We start from the raw sequence: 18,810 nt of genomic DNA on the forward strand, positions 1-18,810 counted from the left end.
TAAATATATTACAGGATTCTGTTGACAAAAAACCAATGTGAAACAAGGTTAAAACATAACACCTCCAAAATATCTGGAAGATTACCTACTTCCAAAAGGTGGGGGAGGGTGATCTTGGCCAATAAAGCTACAAGGGAATCTAATTTACAATGAGATTTAATTGTTAGAAATTGTTTTTCATTTGGACTGTGTATTTGAAAATAAAACAGTCTGCAGGGAATTAAAGCATTTTGAAAAAGGTAATCGATTTCTGACCTCCTTGACTAGCAAGTTTTCCTGATGACTTGTTCTAAGGTTGAGAAATAAACAAGAAGCTGAAATTGTCTGAAGTGACAAATATATTTCCCTGCATAGGACTATTCCATAAATTAAATTCTCTTTCATGAAGATATAAATACTCAGAGTAAGAGTTGCATCTGAAATACAGGAATGAAGTTTTTTGAAAAGTAGAAGGAGGAAACTAATTTTTACTTTGCTGAGCAAGGAACAAATTTGCCTCTAATACTACAGACATGAATGTTTAAATTATGAGAATCTTGAGTAAAATGGGAATGGGAACTTGCATATGGAGAGGCCCACTGACCATGAAAGCTCAAAGGGGAGAATTTACTTAAGACTGGAGGCCAAACCTGTATCTGTGCTCTATGGAAAACCAGAATCTCAAAGTGTAGTTTCATTTAAAGCTGATATGCATAATATACTTCATAAAGCTTCCAAGATACCTGATCATAATAGCTGTCTCCTTTTCTTTGGTTTTGAGAACATCCCGCCAAATCATTAGAACACATTTTTATTCTTCTCTGCAGTTTTAGAAGCATATTGCATTAATTAGAATTTTGTTGTCAACTCATATTCACCTGGTTGGTGCCTTTTTTTTTGGTCTCTCTTCTCAGGCACAAGTGAATACACTTTTGCCTTTTGCATTATTGCAAAGTTTTCCAAACTGATACAGAGATTCTGATGTTTAAAAACCAAAACTGACAGGGTTGCAAGAAAAAGCAAATATGGTTCTCACAAGGTGACACAATTATTTGAGATGCCTTATAAAGGTAAAACCATACCTAATTTATTGACAAGTTACTGCAGATGAGAAATATAATTCTGGTTGAAAACAATGCTATAAAATCTACATAAGAAAAGCAAAAAATATGGCTAAAAGTAGCGTCATGGATTTTTAAGAGTGCTGCACTTATTTTATGTTTACTGTTTTTCAGATGTGTCCAAGTTTCAATACCTCTGCTCTCTATGTGAAAAATAAGAAAGGACATATTTTGTATAATCTTTCAGGGTTCCTTGTGGAAGAATATTTAGTGAGGCTTCCCAACAAAGCAAGGTAACATTAAAACATCAAACCTTTTTTTTAGTCTTTGTGTATAAAAACCACAGTCCTTTCTGATCCAAAGCATAGACCTATGTCACTGAGATTATTTGGATTGATTGCCTTTATAGTTTAGTAGTTATCAAGTTGTAGAGACAGGCTAAAGTGACATGGAACCCTTTCCATGGTCACTTCTCAGAGCTTCCTCCAGCAGCTGCATGATAATTTCCTGGCTCTCCTTGCCACACGGAAAATTATTTCAGCATCTCAGAGAAAGAAAATGAGTATGCATATGCAAATCTGATCAACAGTATAGTTTTCATTCCTAAGAGTTGATCTCAATCAACTCGAGATGGATATGCTCCAACTAATCTTTTCTTCAAACTAAAAGGACTGGTATCACTCTGGAAAGACTTTATGTGCTGTGATACCAGCCACAGAGGCCATAATGTGCTGTACATTTAGGGTTACTTACCTGCCTTAAATGCTCAACCACTGCTTTTGACATAAATGCAAATACTAGTCTGAGTATGACTTTATCAAGGAGAAAGCATTGGCCATTTATGCATTAAAAAAATTAAAAAGTATCTGATTTGATAAATATAGAGGTAAAAGTCTTAGAATGAAAGATTTCAGCTGGGATATGAATGGAGTAGGAAGAAAGCAAGCTATTTAAAATGTTTCTGAAAGTCAGTAGTACTTCAGTTGCTCATAGACCCCTCTGTTGCTCAGGGATTTCAGCTTTCAGAAAGTAAAAATTCTTATCTGAGGGAATCACTTTGACAGAAAAGAGAAATAATGTTCACTTGATTCAAGAATATATTGATCTCCTCCTTTTTACAGCTAAGGATATTGTTAGGGGTGAAGTTTCACTTTCAGTTGAAAGATAAAGCATTAATGTAGATAATGCTTTATTTCAAGAAAAGAATGTTAAGCTTAAGGAAGATAATTTGTTACTAATTTATATTCCACTAGCAGATATGGTGGCTGGTCTTTTGGAGGGAGGAAAGAATTTGAACTGCAAGAAAAAAAATGGAATAACACCAAATCTAAGCCTCTGGCTAAGGTAAGGTTTGCATGTATGTGGGCACATTTGTATGTATATGTTTCTTACTTACTCGGGCTCCAGATGTCACAGCATTTACCAAAAAATAAATAATTATAAAAAATCCTTGCCTTTAGAAATTGTGAGAAAAACTGTCTACTATAGCCCAATTCTTTTTTCGTAATTCTTGAAGTATTCTCCTGTTTTCTGAGGAAGAGTTTTAAATTACTCATATGATACAGCTTTTGTTTGTTTCTTATTTTTTCCTTCTAACTTATTTCAGTCTCACCTTTAATTTTTTTTTATTTTTTTAGGTAACCATCCAAGATATTTCTTTATTTTTTTCTGTTTTCTACAAAAAGTCAATGTCACAATTGAGAAAAGTTCACTGGAGGTCTCAAAATTTAATTATCATTGATGCTTTCTTTCATTCCTACAAGGAATACTTCTCTCTCCTCTTCCTTCCCTCCCACTAAAAAAAAAAAAAAAAAAATTCATCTCCTAGCTGCACTTGTTACGCAGCTACTTCTGCATAACAAACATACCATTCTGTGTCTATAATAAGATTTTCAAATATGACTAACTTTCCTTTTTTATCCTAGAGAAGCAGAAGTGTGCCTTACTGAAATTAGTCAGGTTCTGAAATCTGAATCTCTTATTGACAGTAGATCTTACTGTCTGGCAATAGTACACTAAGCCAGTGTTTTCTGCCCAGAGCCACCTCTGAAGTCAGAAGAAGGATTATTCTAAGCACAATAATTTCTAAGCACAAAGAGCTTTTCTTGGAGGCCATTTGGTATGAACTGGAAGCATACAGTATCTCCATACAGTGAAAACTTGGGATGGGACCTAGAGGCTAGCAGGCAATTGCAAGAGGCAATTTTTTTATTTTTTATTTTTATTTTATTTTTATTTTTCTTATTTTGCTTGGGAATTCTTTGAAAGGTTATTTAGAGGTCCATTCAAATGCAGACCAGTGATGAGGAACAGCAGTCTTGGAGGAATATTGAAGAATATCAGTGAGTGGTCTATGTTTGTACTCGAGGCAAAACAGATTTATGAAGAGGAAGCTGTGGCTTTTCTAGATTCCAGATTAGCATATGAAAGAAAGGTGCTTTTGCCTTTAAATTTTTTTATTGTGATATAGAAGCTATATTTCATTTGCTCTTATAAAATAAGAAAAGGATTAATGTAAATAAATTCTATATTGAAATCCATTTTGGGGCAAAGGGTTAGAACAACCATGTAGAATACCAAAATACAAATATACTCCATGCAATATCATTTCACCTTTAGTTTTGCATAATCGTTGCCTATTTGCAGTGCCTTTTTCATGTAGTTTGTTTAAATTCTTTCCATATTAGATACATACATTACTTTATATGTATTTTCATGTCTGTCAATTGTGATCTCCCTTCTACCTTCAGATTTCATATACTTTGGAACTCCAGTTCCATCACTCTGTTATTAGAAACTTGAAGTCTTAGAGGACTGCAGTAACATGTGTTTTTCTGACTGCTGTTTTTTTGTCCTATGTGTCTTTAATAATTTTTCACTCATTTTGACATGCCTGCACTGTGTTTTTTTGTCAGAGTCCTTTTTCTAAAATATCTTTGGCATAGAAATCCACCTGCCATCAGCACAGGGATAAATTATAGTTCTACTGTTAGTAAGTAAGCTTCATATTTCAGACCCAAAGAAAACAGTGGAGTAGATTTATAAAGGGCACTGTGTTATCTGAAATACCTCCTGGAAGTGGCTTTCAACTGATGCAATGTCAAATTCTTGCCTTAACCTTTCAGTAATTAATGACCAGGCTTTTACTTTGACCTTTCAAGCTTGCTCATGAGACAGTGAATATACCATTTACATAGCCTTGAATGAAAGAAAATGAGAAATTTGCATTTGAAGAGACTTTCTGCACTATTACTTCCATTTTTTGAAAATTTTTTAATTACTATGCATTATTCTTCTCCACTGAAAGAGCCAACAATTTTTCTAGTTCAAATTAAAAATACCTATTCAGTACATATTTTACTTTACTGAATCATGCCATGCTGTATATACTGCGTACATGGTATTTGCCTGCACAAAGAGAATGTGTAAGTGTGCATGCATGGGAGAGAAGATGTCAACCACATGACAGATGTGGCTGAATAGATGCACAGATTAATGACACTCATTGATGATCACTGCTATATGTCAGAAGCACAAATCCTCCTCATTTTTTTTGTGTTTTCCTAAACTGTATATTCTTTGATTTCCTTTGATATTGTGGCCAAAAATTGTCCCATAATGATTTCATGGTGTGTGTTGTTTATAACATAATTAGATAAACATAATTAAATATAGGAACAACATGTGGTAATTTTAAAGAGTTCAGAAATGCAATTTTTACTGTTTACATGGCTTTCTGAAGTGTGCATTTTTTCAGTCTCAAAGGCTGGGATTCGACAGTTTGGTATAGTAATAGTGAAAGTGTCCAGAGGAAGCTGCTCCTCTCCAGCCGAATGCCCCTTCTCTCTGTCTCTCTGTCATGAATCTGTTCCAGTGATGCTCCTCACCTTTTTTCTTGATTGACTATAGATTAGTTAAAATGTCAGTCTAACATTATTCTACAATGTTAGTGGCAGGTAAAAATGGCATGGAATAATTGAAAACATGTCTTTACTGATTTTATATCTAAATGTGGTGAGGAGCTGTGTTTTTCCTTGGGAAGGAGTTTTAGCAGCAATGGACAGGAGATAAAATAGTGGAAAATAAACTCAATCATCTTAATATATATATATATTTTTCCCTTGCTGATCTCTTTTCTGCCCTCTGTAAAAAAATTACCTCCGTGATCCAAGAAATGTGAAAGATATTTAAGGAGGAACGACAATTTTTCCTTTTTTAGTTTTTATTTTTACCTTTTTATTTAGAATAAGCCACATGACTTAAGAAAAGAAATCTTAAAATATCATCTGTTGAAATGAAAGATTTCAGATACTTCTTTTGCTAGATTATAAATAATTAAATACCGTGGCTTCAGTATGATTGTTTCCTGATGGTTGATTCAGTTACATAATGTAGCTTGAAGGCAAAATTCTAATTAATGAGTGGGATATTCAAATGTATTGTTACACACAATACTTTATTGTAGGTTTTTTTTTCGTTTTCATTTGAATATTGGTCACATTATTATATTTCTAAGGCCTTTTGTGAATACTTGAGACCTTTGCCCTGCTTCAGTTAAATGCGGATGTGTTATCAGAATTTTGTTGCATTGATTTCTTAATTGCCTTTTTTTTTAATACAATGAACACAATTGGACTGGAGTTTCTTTGTGCATGTGTAACTATTCAGCTCAAACCTTTTTTAGAAAAAAAGAATGCAAAATGGGGTGTGGGGGTTGGAAAAAAAACTGGCTGCCCTTGTTTGTGTTGCTTTGCTCTGGTTGCTATTTGCACAGGTGATCAAGCAGGAAAAAGTTTTGTAGTTTTCTGCATTTAGGTTCATTTTCACTTAATTTCTTTAAAGAATTCTCTCATTGATTAAAAAAATGGGAGATCTAGTTTTTGTAGTAGATTGTGGGACCTGAACTGGAGGAGACCAAAAGAGTTGCATAAAAATTTGCAAAGGTAGAAAGTTTGGTATTTTTTCTTTTATTTCCTTAAACTTTGGGACATAAGATGCTGTTGAGATTTCAGACCATGCAACTGGTCTTAAGATGGGTAGAAAATGTGAATGATAATGCAAGCAAGAGCAGTACTAGACCAAGGCTGCTCACTTTTAAAATAATGACTGACAGCGTATGAGAACGAAGATTCAAGGGTAAGAGGCATAGGAGTAATGATAGAGGAGCTCAGAGTGGTGTTTGAAAGCAGGATATAGGAGAGAAGAGAAGAAATTGAATGAACCATTAGAATGTTGTAAACCTTGCCTCACAACAGGGTACAATATAGTGATCCAAGAATAAGTACTCAGGAAAATCAAAAGAAAAAAAATATTAAGAGACGGAAACAGAACTGAAGATTAGACAACTTCCACTGGGAAACATGGAAAAAAATGAAGCAGAAAAAACAGTTGGGAACTATTGTTCAAGGATTATAGCTGGATACTGGAAGAACCTTTCAGATCAGTGTTTTGCTTCAAGTAATTTTTAATTTACAATTTCCATTCTCTCTTCCAGGTGTGGTACAACCAAAAAGGTTTCCATTCACTGCCATCCTACTTAAATGAACTCAACAACTTCATTCTGTGGCTGAATTTGCCTCCTAATGTGGATTGGAGACAGTATGGTAAAAGTCTTTCTTTAAAATTATTTTAGTTTGTTTAAAAACTACTTTTCAAAATATATGAAAAAATACTTAAGTATGATATTTTTTCTTAGTGTAAAGTAGGATTGCAGAATCACACATTCCTTGGAAGGGTGTGAAGGTGGAATTTTAAATTAAAAAGAAGGTTTATTTGGGTGAAACATGTAACACAAAATAAGGTAAAATTTGAATTTACAGCTCGTTATACCATATGAGTTTCTTACAAAGCACATTCCTATGGAATAAGTCTAGATTGGTTCACTGCACTTAGGATGTTGGCCCTTGTGAAACCTCTGCTTGGGTTTGCTTAAATGGGGTGATGACTGCACAATGGAGTATGAATTTGTAACTTCTTTGTCACTTTACTCTGTCTCCTTATGTAAATACCCGGGGTAAACTCAGAGTATCCTGTAAATCCACACTGCAGCATGATGATGTTCCTTAGCAATCTGTTACGGACTAGATGATCTTTCGAGGTCCCTTCCAACCCCAAGGATTCTATGATTCTATGATTCAAGGAGCAGGAGAGGCTGATATATCTTACTATTGTACATAAGAAAAGAGGGATTACTACATTTGAAATCTGAATTATCTGATTAAGATATCCCTATACTGTATAAGGGTGAGTTAAAATAAAACTTTACAAACTATTAGAAAACTTTACCTCAGCCAAAGAATTGCCTGTTAAGATAGGCAGATTTTTAGGATGTTGAAATCTATTTTGAAAACTGGGTTTGATGGTTCAGGCTAACTTCTGTCCATTCTAGTTCCTTTCATTGTTAAAGTTCTGCTGAAGGGGAAGTAGTTTGGTTTAGACAAATTAAAAAAATAGCTTATGACCAGTTTTAAGAGTTTTTGAAATGATGGAATGGTAGACTGTAATGGTGAAGTTATTTTCAGTGTGCTTAAAAGGACCGAGGGAGAACAAAGATGAAAATCAGTGAAAAGGAGAAAAGAATCCTGAGTATCTCAAAATAGAAACTAATTAAGAAAAGTTTCCAGAATGCCAGTGAAAAAAGAATAATTGCTTTCTTTCAAGATGGCTGTTTTATTTTTCTAAATGAATTATGACACAGAATCAAAAGTGATGCACTTCTGCAGAAAGTTTGAATGAAGCGAAATCAGGTATTTTAATGAGAATTTTTAGCAGAAATAATTTTTTAAATCAAATTTCCCTGGGCTTCATGAATCGTACTAATTCTAGCTTGTTTTCTGTAGCAGCAGATAACCCATTCTGGAACTTAAACATTTAAGAACCATTCCTTTTATATCTGTCATGGAGAGTGGGGGATTTACCATTCAGATTACAGTTAGAGAAACTTACATTTGTCCCAAGGATTGTGAAAATGTTATGTGTTATATTTTTGCATTACATAGAAACACAATAAGTAAACCAATTCTCCATAAATATTTGAAGTCTTGGATTGTCATCTATACAAATACAGGCTTTTTATAATATTTATAATATTCTGTCAGAATATGTTGGCCAAGTTTCTGCAGAAGTAGAGTTTATGAACTAGAAAGCAGTTTGTTGATGTGAATATCTAATGGGCACATGCAATAAGGTGTCTCATACCCTTGAGACATAATGCAGAAGAACCTCTCAGAGAAGTCCTAGAAAGTCAAGTTGTCTACCTATCTCTATGTATATATTTTTCTGTGTACACATTTATGTGTGTGTGTGTGTACACACACATATCAGTGTGTATATATATTTATTTTTAAAAAAGCTCAACAGTTTTTCAATATGTGGGCCACTTAAGCTCAGTTCATTTCCATTTTTAACTGTCTTATATTTAAAGATACAGATGAAAAAGGGCTATTTATATGCTTTCCTTATTAAAGCATTTGTACAGCAGTCCTGTAATTTACTAGTCTGAAGACTACATAATCTTTTTTTTTCAACCATGAAATCTCCTTTTTATTTTTATTTTTTGTTTTCCTCTTACAAAATCTGTTTTATATGCAAGATAATTTCTGAAATATTTTTGGAAGCTGCTGTGAGAAAGTCTGTTAGGTTGTTGTAGAAATATAGGCTTGTAATTCTGACTTGCATTAATACCGTGTTTTTTCACAAGACACCTTTCCCCTGTCAACAGAACGAGTGTTTCTGTATAACTTTTATGTGACATAAAAATAATTTGACCCCAGAAATGAGAGTGTGGGAACTGTGTTTCCTTCTCTCACAAAAAAAAAAAAAATCCTTTTTTTATTCCAAAGGATTTACTTCAAGTAGGTAGAACATTATCATGGGTGTAAACAGTGTAGCAACTATGGGAATGACATAACCTTGAAAGAGGTTGACAGTTTATTTCAGTGCTCCTAGAACTACCAGAATCCTTTGAATTATCAGTTATATCCTGTGGGTCTTTTTTGAGCTTGAACCAAGCTTAGTTCTCCTGAGTTCTCTGGAGGACGAGGCAAAGGTCTCTACAGATGATGTGTTCAGTTCAACCTGATTTGCTAGCAGGGAAAGACCTTATCACTTTCATCAGAGAATAGTAGTGCTGGTCCCAGTTTGTCAAGATTGCTTTTCACAGAATCATACAAACTTAGGGGTTGGAAGGGGCCTCAAAAAATCATAATGTCCAACCCCTCCCGCCAAAGCAGGGTCACCTACAGCAGGTCACACAGGAACACATCCACACTAAAAAACTCATTTTATCTAATGTCTTTTCTTCAGTCAAGAGGATACGGGGAGTGTAGATTTAGGACTTTTTATGTAAATTTGAAGGAAGAGGTTGTACCCAAAATGATAGGAGACATATCCTAGCATGTGATGATTTATATCCCCAGAGATAAGTACCTGTTCAAAAAAAACATGAAAAAAATTGTTCATTGTTTTTCTTGCGTCCAAGTCAGTCCAAGCTACTTGATGATCCTGAGCAGGCAGGAGTGGTGAATGATTGGTATTTGGTGATCAAAAATACTTAATTTATAATTATGTAACATGATCTTTAAATCCTTTCCTTGCAAATGCAGAGATTTATTTCTTTTTCCACCCATATGGAATAATCAGTAAGCTTCTCTGTGATTATGCTTGCAAAGTTGCCATGTTTTCTTCTTGTAATTTTCATGTAAAGAGCAGTATGGTTATTGAAGAAAATGTGTGTGCCAGTTCAAGGAGCAGATAACTTCTGGCAACAGAAGTTAGCCAGATTGATGTAAGCTTATGTTAGTCAATGGATCAGTTATCTGTTTTAGAACAACAGTTCAAGAACACTTCTTGTATGAAAAAAATAATTTTTTTGTACCATGGAGGTAGTTATCTATAGTTTCATAATCCCATAAATCTGTGTTTCTGGTTTTTTTTTTTTTCTGTGGAAAGAATCAAACTCGTCTGTCTTACTGGAAAAGAAACCAAATAAATTTTGTTTTATAGTAGGGTATAAGTTCAGTGACAGATAATGAAATTAATATATTAAACAATATAAAATAAGTTACCCTGTTCAACAGAGAAGGTAAGACAAATTTTTTTTTTTAAGCAAAACTCTTAAGCTCTGGCTGGTCTTCAAGACTATTTGGATGATGTTTGTCTGTTTAAAAAAATCTTTCTGAAATACTTCATTCCTATAATTAGATAATGTGGTTTTGAGAAAGCAGAAAAGTCAAATAATGAAGGAAGAGGACTAAAAACCTAAAATGCAACAGTTTTTGCTTAAGCTTAAGCTAAAAATTCTGATCAAGTATTTTTCACACCTAATTGTATAAAACTGGGTCAGAATGTGTTACCAGATTGGAATATATTGAAGCAACTGTTACCTGCTGCTTACTTCACTATTCAAAGAACAGAAATGTATCAATATAGAGAGTCCTTCTGAGGACTCCTCCATCTGAGGGCTTCTATTCAAGTAACTGATTTTTAAAACCTTTCGTACAAGGGCTCATTGTAAGTATCCGTTACACCATCCTCATTTACTTTAAATTCAATTCTTCAAAAGACCTAAAGGGACTGACACGCATTTTCAGATGAGTTTTGGTGGAAAGTGACTGTACAGTTTCCTGATTGCTATGCAAATTGTGGCTTTAGGTCTCTTTTCAAAGGAAATTTTGAAATTACATTTAGTAGGAACCTTCTTAATCATGTCTGGCTACTGAGAGTAAAGTAAAATAGAAATCAATGAGATTGCTGCAAGTGAAATTCTCCATAAAATGTAAGTTGTAATTGTAGGTAAATAGCAATGTCACATTTTATACAAACTGAAGCATTGCCATAAATTTTAAACTCCCACAAAGAAAAATTTGTAAAAAGCATATATATATATATGTATGTATATATATATATTACCTCAACTCTATACATACTCTTTTATTTTACTCTCTTTTATTCTAGTATAAAATAAATTGTAATAAAGAATTATCTGGTGTTCTGTTCAAGTTTGTGACAGTTGTGATATTTAGGATTAGTAATACAGATCCAGATTGATCTCTGTACTCAAGACAGTATGCAAGGGGGTTAAAAGAAGAGAGAGTTTACAAAGAGTGTGAAGAAAGAGGCTCAGACACTCCCAACATACTGTGCAGAACCACAAAATATACATAAGGACATCTATGAATAGTCTATGATGGTGGCATACAAACTTGAAGATATTTGAGATTTTTTCCTCTAATCTCCCCACCCTATACTGAAATCATACTGCTGGGTTCGTATCACTGTCCTCCTTTTTACTGTAAAACTACTGATTTTATAATGTCTGGCTATGTGGCAAATTACACCCAGGCAGAATATACTTAGCTACCAGTGCTTCGTATTTTTCATACAAGAAGAATAATCCCAAGTCACTAGGACTGTGCTAAATTGCATGTGACCTGGTTTTCTGACAGATGTTCAGGTGGTTTAGATTTGAAATAGAAGATCTAGAGTCCTTTCTCTTCGAGGTAGTTTGCAGACTGTTAATAAGATGTTGGTATGGGGGAAGGTGCCTTGAGTCACACAGCTTCTGAATAGCAAGGATTTTTCCTGCTACATCCAAATACTGTTGATTTCAAATGTCTGTAGTGTGGATGCATTTTCATTTTTCCTCTGAACTGTCTTATCCACAAGGGAAATGGATAGTATTTTACTCTAAAAAATGTCATAATGTTTATAACATTCTATAAATAATTTATTTCATCAGGTTATGGATGCCTTTTTAACATATTAGAATCTAAATTTAGTTTAATCAAGAAAAATATAAAGAAAGGAAATCATGAAGAAACTGAAGGTATACAATTAATTGTTTATTGCTTCTTTTGCTATTAAGCATATAGCTTAGAGGTTCTAGTAGCACTGCCAGTGTAAGTACTCTCCCTCTCACACGCTCACACAAAAGCTGGGTAGGTCTTGGAATTTATAGTTAAACTGTGAAGATTTGACTGCTTCCATCCTCTTTTTTCTTTACTAGTATGTCTATCAGGATAGGTAGAAATGTCTTTGTTTCTCAGTTGTGTAAGATAATTCTTTCACTGAGCAATACAAGAGATAGCAAGTTAAAGAAAAAAGAACAAGTTAAAGAAAAAGAACACATCAATAAGTGTAGTTAAGTGTAGGTGAAAAAAATGAGGAAAGAAAAAGAAATTTCTTAACTGAATATCAGCTAAGAAAATATGTTACCAAAATAACTTGCTACTTGTGATCCTTGTTGGGATGGACATCTGACTTAATTCCTTTTCGGAACTATTCACACACAGTATGTGGCAATTAACATGTATACAGTCGTTTTTCTTTAAGATGTCCTTCTCTTTGCCTCTATCTATTTGGGGAAATGGTGCCTCTTCTGCCATAAGCTCTTAATTTTTGCACTGGACAAGATTAAAAGGAGCTAAGAAAGTCTTGGCATCATGGTGTTCACTTCCTGTCTGAATACAGAATTAAAACTCTGATACAATACAAGGGTTTCCATGGGTACCGTTTTTCCTGTTCTTCAATTAGTTATGCAGGGTTTGGGAATGATTGGATTTGTTGACTGTCACTATTTTTCACCTGTGCCTATGAGGAAGACTAAATTTTCACTGTAAAAGTAGTGTGACCAATTCTGTGCCAAAGACATAGATAAAGGATGTTTTAGGACAATTAGGAAAATTCTGGTTGTGGTAAACTCAGGGGAATGTAATGACCATTCATAGATGTGGAAGAAATATTTTTGTTGAGAAATTTATGAAAAGGAGTAGACAGAGTTACAGCTGAATCATATCTTTACTGATATTGCCTATCTTGTTTTTCCCTTGTGAGGACGGATTTGGTAAAATTTGCCCTGAAGGCTTTTCACACAAGGCTTGGAGATACAAAACTTTAAAAGATCATTGCATTAACAACATCTACATCTGTTTAATAGCAGCTTTGTAATTTAGAACTTCCTTGTTTATTTGTCATTTATAGTTTTTAAGTCTTCAGAGATGGTTTTTATTTTTCAATTTAATGAGCATCATTCTAGCAGTTTTACATAGTAACAAAAGCATGTACATGCAAGAGAGCACTGATAAATATATTTTAGATCATATTAACAGTTGTATTGGGATAGAGATATATGGAAAGAAAGATGGCCTTAGTGGTTAGGAGAAATTCAGGAAGTGATAGATTATGGTGGTACACAGAAGGTTGTCATATACTACCAAATAGCATTTATCAAATTATTTTGTTTATCTTGATATTGGAAGATAGTTTATCATTTACAACTCTTTATGTTCAAGGGAACTTTTTTCTGTCTCTGAATTAGAAACCAATTTGTTTGTTTTATATAAATTCATCTATTTTTGGCAATGGAGGGGAGGAAGAAATAATTATACTAAAAAATGCAACTAATACAGAAGACCCTCATGCTCCAAACTAATTGAAAAATATTTAAAAAAGAGTGACAGGCAAGTATTATATTTAGTATATTGCTAGAATGTTGAATTCTAGCACAGTGCTGAACCTTACTTAATACAGTCACACTTTGGTTAATTGTAATTCAGCACCCCTGGGAAATTTAATCTCAGTTGTATGTGTAAATTTTCAAAACCACAATCCTTTGTTTCATCTATATAGTATGAATGGAAATTGACTACAGAAAATTGTTACAGCTTTTAAGAAGAGCAATTACTTTTTGGGTTCCTTCCATTGAAGGAAATTCGCTGCAATTTGCGTTTTGATCAACATTGTATGATACAAGACTGCAAGGAGCATTATGGTATTTGATTTTGTGGGTTTTTCATTTCCCCCATCAGTTCTCTCTCTTCCACAGTCTCTGTTTTTTCTGTACTAGAGAGCTATCATGGTGTGTTTCTGTTTATGGATGCCAAGTCAACTGCTGTAAACTTTTAATGCAGTATCCTGAAAGTTTGGTTAATTTCCTCCTGGGATCTGTGCACCTAGCAGATACAGACTGTGGTGATTTCAGGAGAGAGATTGTTTCTAGACACATTAAATATACCTGAGCAGAAGTTAATTCTTGTAAAATATTTGATGTGACTTTTGGTCTTTTTTGCATTTTGCATGTTCATTAAGTCCTTGTGGTGTTTTATTTTTTAAAGTTTTCGCAGTGAAGGTGAAATTCTATAAAATGTGTTGACTAGGTTCCAAAAAATGCTCAAGTGAGAAAACCTGTGTTTATGAACGTGAATCCACTTGCACAAGAAATTCTGCAAGCATGAATTTATAGCTCTGTTTTTGTTAGTCCATATTCTTCTTGCTCAATAAAGCAGATACTTGCCCAGGTGGCCAAGAAGGCTAATGGCATCTTGTATCAGGAACAGTGTGGCCAGCAGGTCCAGGGAAGGGATTCTTCCCCTTTACTCAGCACTGGTGAGGCCACAGCTTGAGTCCTGTGTCCAGTTCTGGGCCCCTCAGTTCAGGAAGGAGATTGAGGTGCTGGAGCAGGTCCAGAGAAGAGCAAGAAGGCTGTGAAGGGATCCAGCACAAGTCCTGTGAGGAAGGACTGAAGAGTTGGTCTCTTTTCCCAGGTGACTCTCAGCAAGACAAGAGGGCACGATCTTGAGTTGTGCCAGGGGAGGTTTAGGTTGGATATTAGAAAGAATTTCTTTACCGAGACGGTGATCAGACATTAAAATGGGCTGCCCAGGGAAGTAGTGGATTCTCCGTCCCTGAAGATATTTAAAAAGAGACTGGATGTGGCACTCAGTGCCATGGTCTGGTAACTGCAGTGGTAGTGGATCAAGGGTTGGACTTGATTTTAGAGGTCACTTCCAGCCCAGCTGATTCTATGATTCTATACTTGTTAGCAGTAGAGCAATTGGATATGGTTAAGATGAGCCTGGATTAGTTAATAGAATACAGCAGAGAACCTTCCTGAATTTCTGCAAACTGCCCCACTACTCCTGGACACTTTATCAGCAATAATTGTCTACTCCACTCCATGTGACAGGTTTACCTGTCTCACAATCCTGGGAAAAGGAATTTGAATTAGTAGGAGCTACAGGTCTTCAAGTCTTGGCATTTCCTGATCATAGGCAATATTTTAAGATTCACAATCTAAAAATTATACCCCTTGAGCAATTTTACTGTAGGATTTCAGTCACCTGAAGCTTGAGGAACAACAGCTTCATTAGAACATTCAAATTCTTGATCATGAAGTCAAGACCTTGAAAACTGTGGAAAAATTTTCTGTAACTAGAACTTGGCTCATAGACATAAAAAGGAGACCTGGAAGATGCATCTACTCTTTGCCAATTTAGCTAAGCACTAGTGAGTACAAGAAGAACATTGCATGTTAACTGCTTGTTTTAGTGCTTCTGAAATTACCAGGATTCCTCTTTCCTAAAACCTTTCCTCCATTGTAATTAAGTCTAGAAATCAGATTTTTTTTAAAAACTTTTAAAAATCATATCTAAAAATAAATTTCAGTTTGTACTGTAAAAATCTGGTTTAATTCTAATTTCAGTGACTGATTTCTAATTCAATAGGAATCTTACATATATATGAAGTAAAACCATTCTGACTTCTAATGTGCACACCTTCATTCAACCTTTGTGAAAGCTTGGAAAGAAATTTCTGGGAATTAAGCTTTTTCTATCATGCTACTTTGTATAAATAGAATTTATCAAGGCTAATACTTGGCTCTAGTGGGAAAAATAGTTTTCTTTGATATTCCTGTTCTCGCTTCAGAACAAATAGCAGCTACTGTTTAAAAAAAAATATTGTAAAAGAAAAACAAAGGAAATCTTTAAACTACAGATTTTAACTGTATTTGAAAAATCTTTACCTTGTATCAGTTCTGTGTGTGAGTCATCATCCTCTTCAACTTTTTGCTACATAGGGACTTACATGTTCAGATCACTTTGGCTTGAAGATGAGGAAGATGAGGAATAAAGAATTAAAGGGGCAAAAATATATTTATAGATATACTTGGTCAGAATGGCCCTGTTACTGGAACAAAGATATTTTTTATCTTTATACAGCTGCACTCTAATGAAACAAAAATTGTGTTCAAGTAAGTGACACCCTGCAGAGTCCATCGAAGGCTACTAACAATTTATTTCTTTGCCTAAGATACTGGGAAGATTTTAATTGCTTAATTGTTAGGATGGGTTATATTTACTTTTTTAAAATAGGAAACAGAAAAAAATTCTTTAAATACTCTAATCAGATAGTCCTGGTTTGATCTCATTGAAGGGATTTCCTGGTGATATGATGTTACAGTGCAGAAATATGTCAGGAAGAATCAAGACTAATTGGACAGCAATACTTGCACTGAAAAATTTTTGCACACCCCCTGCCCTCCTTTTTTTCTTTTGCTACAGTTTATTGCCCATAAACTAACTTCAAATTCCAAAGTTCTTTGTGCTAGATTGTTACATGCTGCTTTAACAAACAACCACAATAATCCTAAGAATCCATTGCCTACTCAGGAGAGTTCCTGATCTCCCAAAGTGGGCATCTTTTGAACGTAATGCAACGCGCAACAGTACAGCTCCTCTTTTTTTTTTTTTTTTTTTTTTTTTGAGGTGGGGGCATTTGGCTAAACAGCTTTTCCCTGCAAGCAATCAGCAATCTAAAAATACTTTTAGAAATTATAAAATAACAAGTATATACATTTCAATAACAACATAACCACCTATCTTATTAAAAAAATAGGTATATGAACAAATTTTACCTTAGTTTTTGTATTTGGTCTCTTCTGTGATGTAGGTATTGTTGATATAGTTATGATGTGATGTGGATGTTGTTGAACCTATTTCTACAGTTCATAATGCAAAGAAGCAGCTATTATTCAATAGATTTTGGTGAATCCGGGCTCTGGAAATCACTGAAGATAAGGCAGTATTTGGTCTGGCAGCATGGAAGTTGACCTCTTTCTGTTGCTTAAGAAGAATTTAGCTTTTTCATTCATCTTGTATAAAAAGGAGTCAAGAGTGTACCCTCGAAACAAGTCCTGATGTTGCATTTACTATTTAATAATTTAGTTTTCTTTTCACAGGGATCACACTCTACAGCCAACCATATGGAGGAGCCTTGCTGGATGAAGACAAAATGTGAGCAAACTCCTAAAATATATAACAGCTGCAATGAGCAGACAATTGAAACTGTTAATTCAGTAAGCATGTATATTACATGCAACAGATGTTGTGACCTGACAGATGCAATTCATTTTCCCTGAGTGAAGCATTTTATCTAGCCAAGTGTTGATATATCAAGTCTACTGTTTATACCAGATGAGTTTGCATTATTTTGTAGATAAAACCACTGAATTTACTCTGACTGCATTTCCCAGAGTGTTTGTGAACAGATCATGACATTTTTCAAACATGTTAATTGTTTTAAATGATAGTCAAATTTTTAAATTTAGAATTTTTGTGGAGGAGGGAATAATTCAAAAAGCTTCACTTTACTGTCCAGACTTTAAACACACTCTGTGCTCTGTACGTCACATCTAGTTTTGCAACACATCATTTTGCTCCTGTTCTTTAATTAAACATTAAAAGCATACAAATGTGGTGTTTCCAAATGTCTTAATGTCTGGTGCTGCTTTGGTAAGATGTTGGCCTTGAAAACATTTGGGTTTGGTGGGGGTTCATTTCCCCATTGTGTTTTTGTTATGCTGTTTTCCTTTGTACTCTAGAATGGAGAACGTCCGTCAGTGTGGGGTAGCACTGTGCATCATGCTGGGTTTCTCTATCCTTACTGCATCCATTGGAAGTGCCATAGTCAAAGACAGAGTATCTGGCACAAAACGCTTGCAGCACATCACAGGCCTGGGTTACAAAACATATTGGCTTGCTAACTTCTGCTATGACATGGTATGTATCGTGTGGGGCAGCATGTGTTCAGGTGTAAATTTCACAAGTTTGGCACAAATGAGCAAAAAAAAAACAAATATCATCACAAGACGTGATAAGATTTGAATTGTGCAGAGTAACAGCTCTTGATAGAAATGTTAACAGACAGTGGGACACCTTTCTTATTTTAACACTGTCAGATAAAATTCTCTAGGTCAGGGATAGTGTTCATTTGCCAAAGCTGAACTGTAAGGTAAATCATGTGATAATTTTAGGTGCCTGCACAATTTTACAAATACAAGTAGCTGGCTAATCAATCTAGACAGAGTCTTCCACACAACAGTTCATAGCACAAGTTTTTCTGTTTTTAGTTGCCACTGGTAAAATCTTCCAGACTACTGGAGAATCCTGAAGATGTTAGTCAGCTACATGGGAGGAATGATTATGGTTTTCAGTGGTGGGTAATATGAGAGATACTCACATCTGGTAACTTTTGTTTCTGGCAAGATAGAGAGCACAAAACATTATTTTTGAATTCATATACACAGAACGACCTAGAGCAGAAATGGGTGAAGTCCTGAATGTTTATTTTTCTCACACAAAGTATTTTCTACCATTTTTAGCATTACAGATAGGATTGTCTGCATGCAGACAGAAAATAGGAATAGGTGGTGAAATAGAACTGGCTTTCTCAAGTCACTGCTAGTCCCTCATCAGTGATTTTTTTATTGGCTATGTAATGGAGTTTGTTTGGATTCCATTTAAGCATGAATTCCTAAAATTATCTTCTAATAGCTTTTTTAAAGGTGACTCTTAAAAAACTAAAATGAAAAATTAGTCCATTATATATGTGTGCATATATATCTGTGTTTGTATTTATATATAATGCATAAATACATGTTGCTTACCAAAGGGCTTCTCCATCATTCATTTGTGATAAGGTTTGCTATAGAATC

At 34.5% G+C, this 18,810-nt stretch overlaps 1 protein-coding gene across 1 annotated transcript in view; it reads left to right on the forward strand.

The window, feature by feature from the left end:
- The window catches only part of ABCA13 (ATP binding cassette subfamily A member 13), a 161,822-nt gene that overhangs the window by 96,444 nt on the left and 46,568 nt on the right, over nt 1–18,810 (forward strand). Inside the window, exons 37-41 of the mRNA XM_030444664.1 lie at nt 1,215–1,333; nt 2,294–2,384; nt 6,535–6,643; nt 17,056–17,110; nt 17,698–17,875. Coding sequence (XP_030300524.1) covers nt 1,215–1,333; nt 2,294–2,384; nt 6,535–6,643; nt 17,056–17,110; nt 17,698–17,875 — 552 coding nt within the window. The remainder of the gene's footprint in view (nt 1–1,214; nt 1,334–2,293; nt 2,385–6,534; nt 6,644–17,055; nt 17,111–17,697; nt 17,876–18,810) is intronic.

Source organism: Calypte anna, chromosome 2 (assembly GCF_003957555.1).
Source record: "Calypte anna isolate BGI_N300 chromosome 2, bCalAnn1_v1.p, whole genome shotgun sequence".
NCBI classification, from domain to species: domain Eukaryota; kingdom Metazoa; phylum Chordata; class Aves; order Apodiformes; family Trochilidae; genus Calypte; species Calypte anna.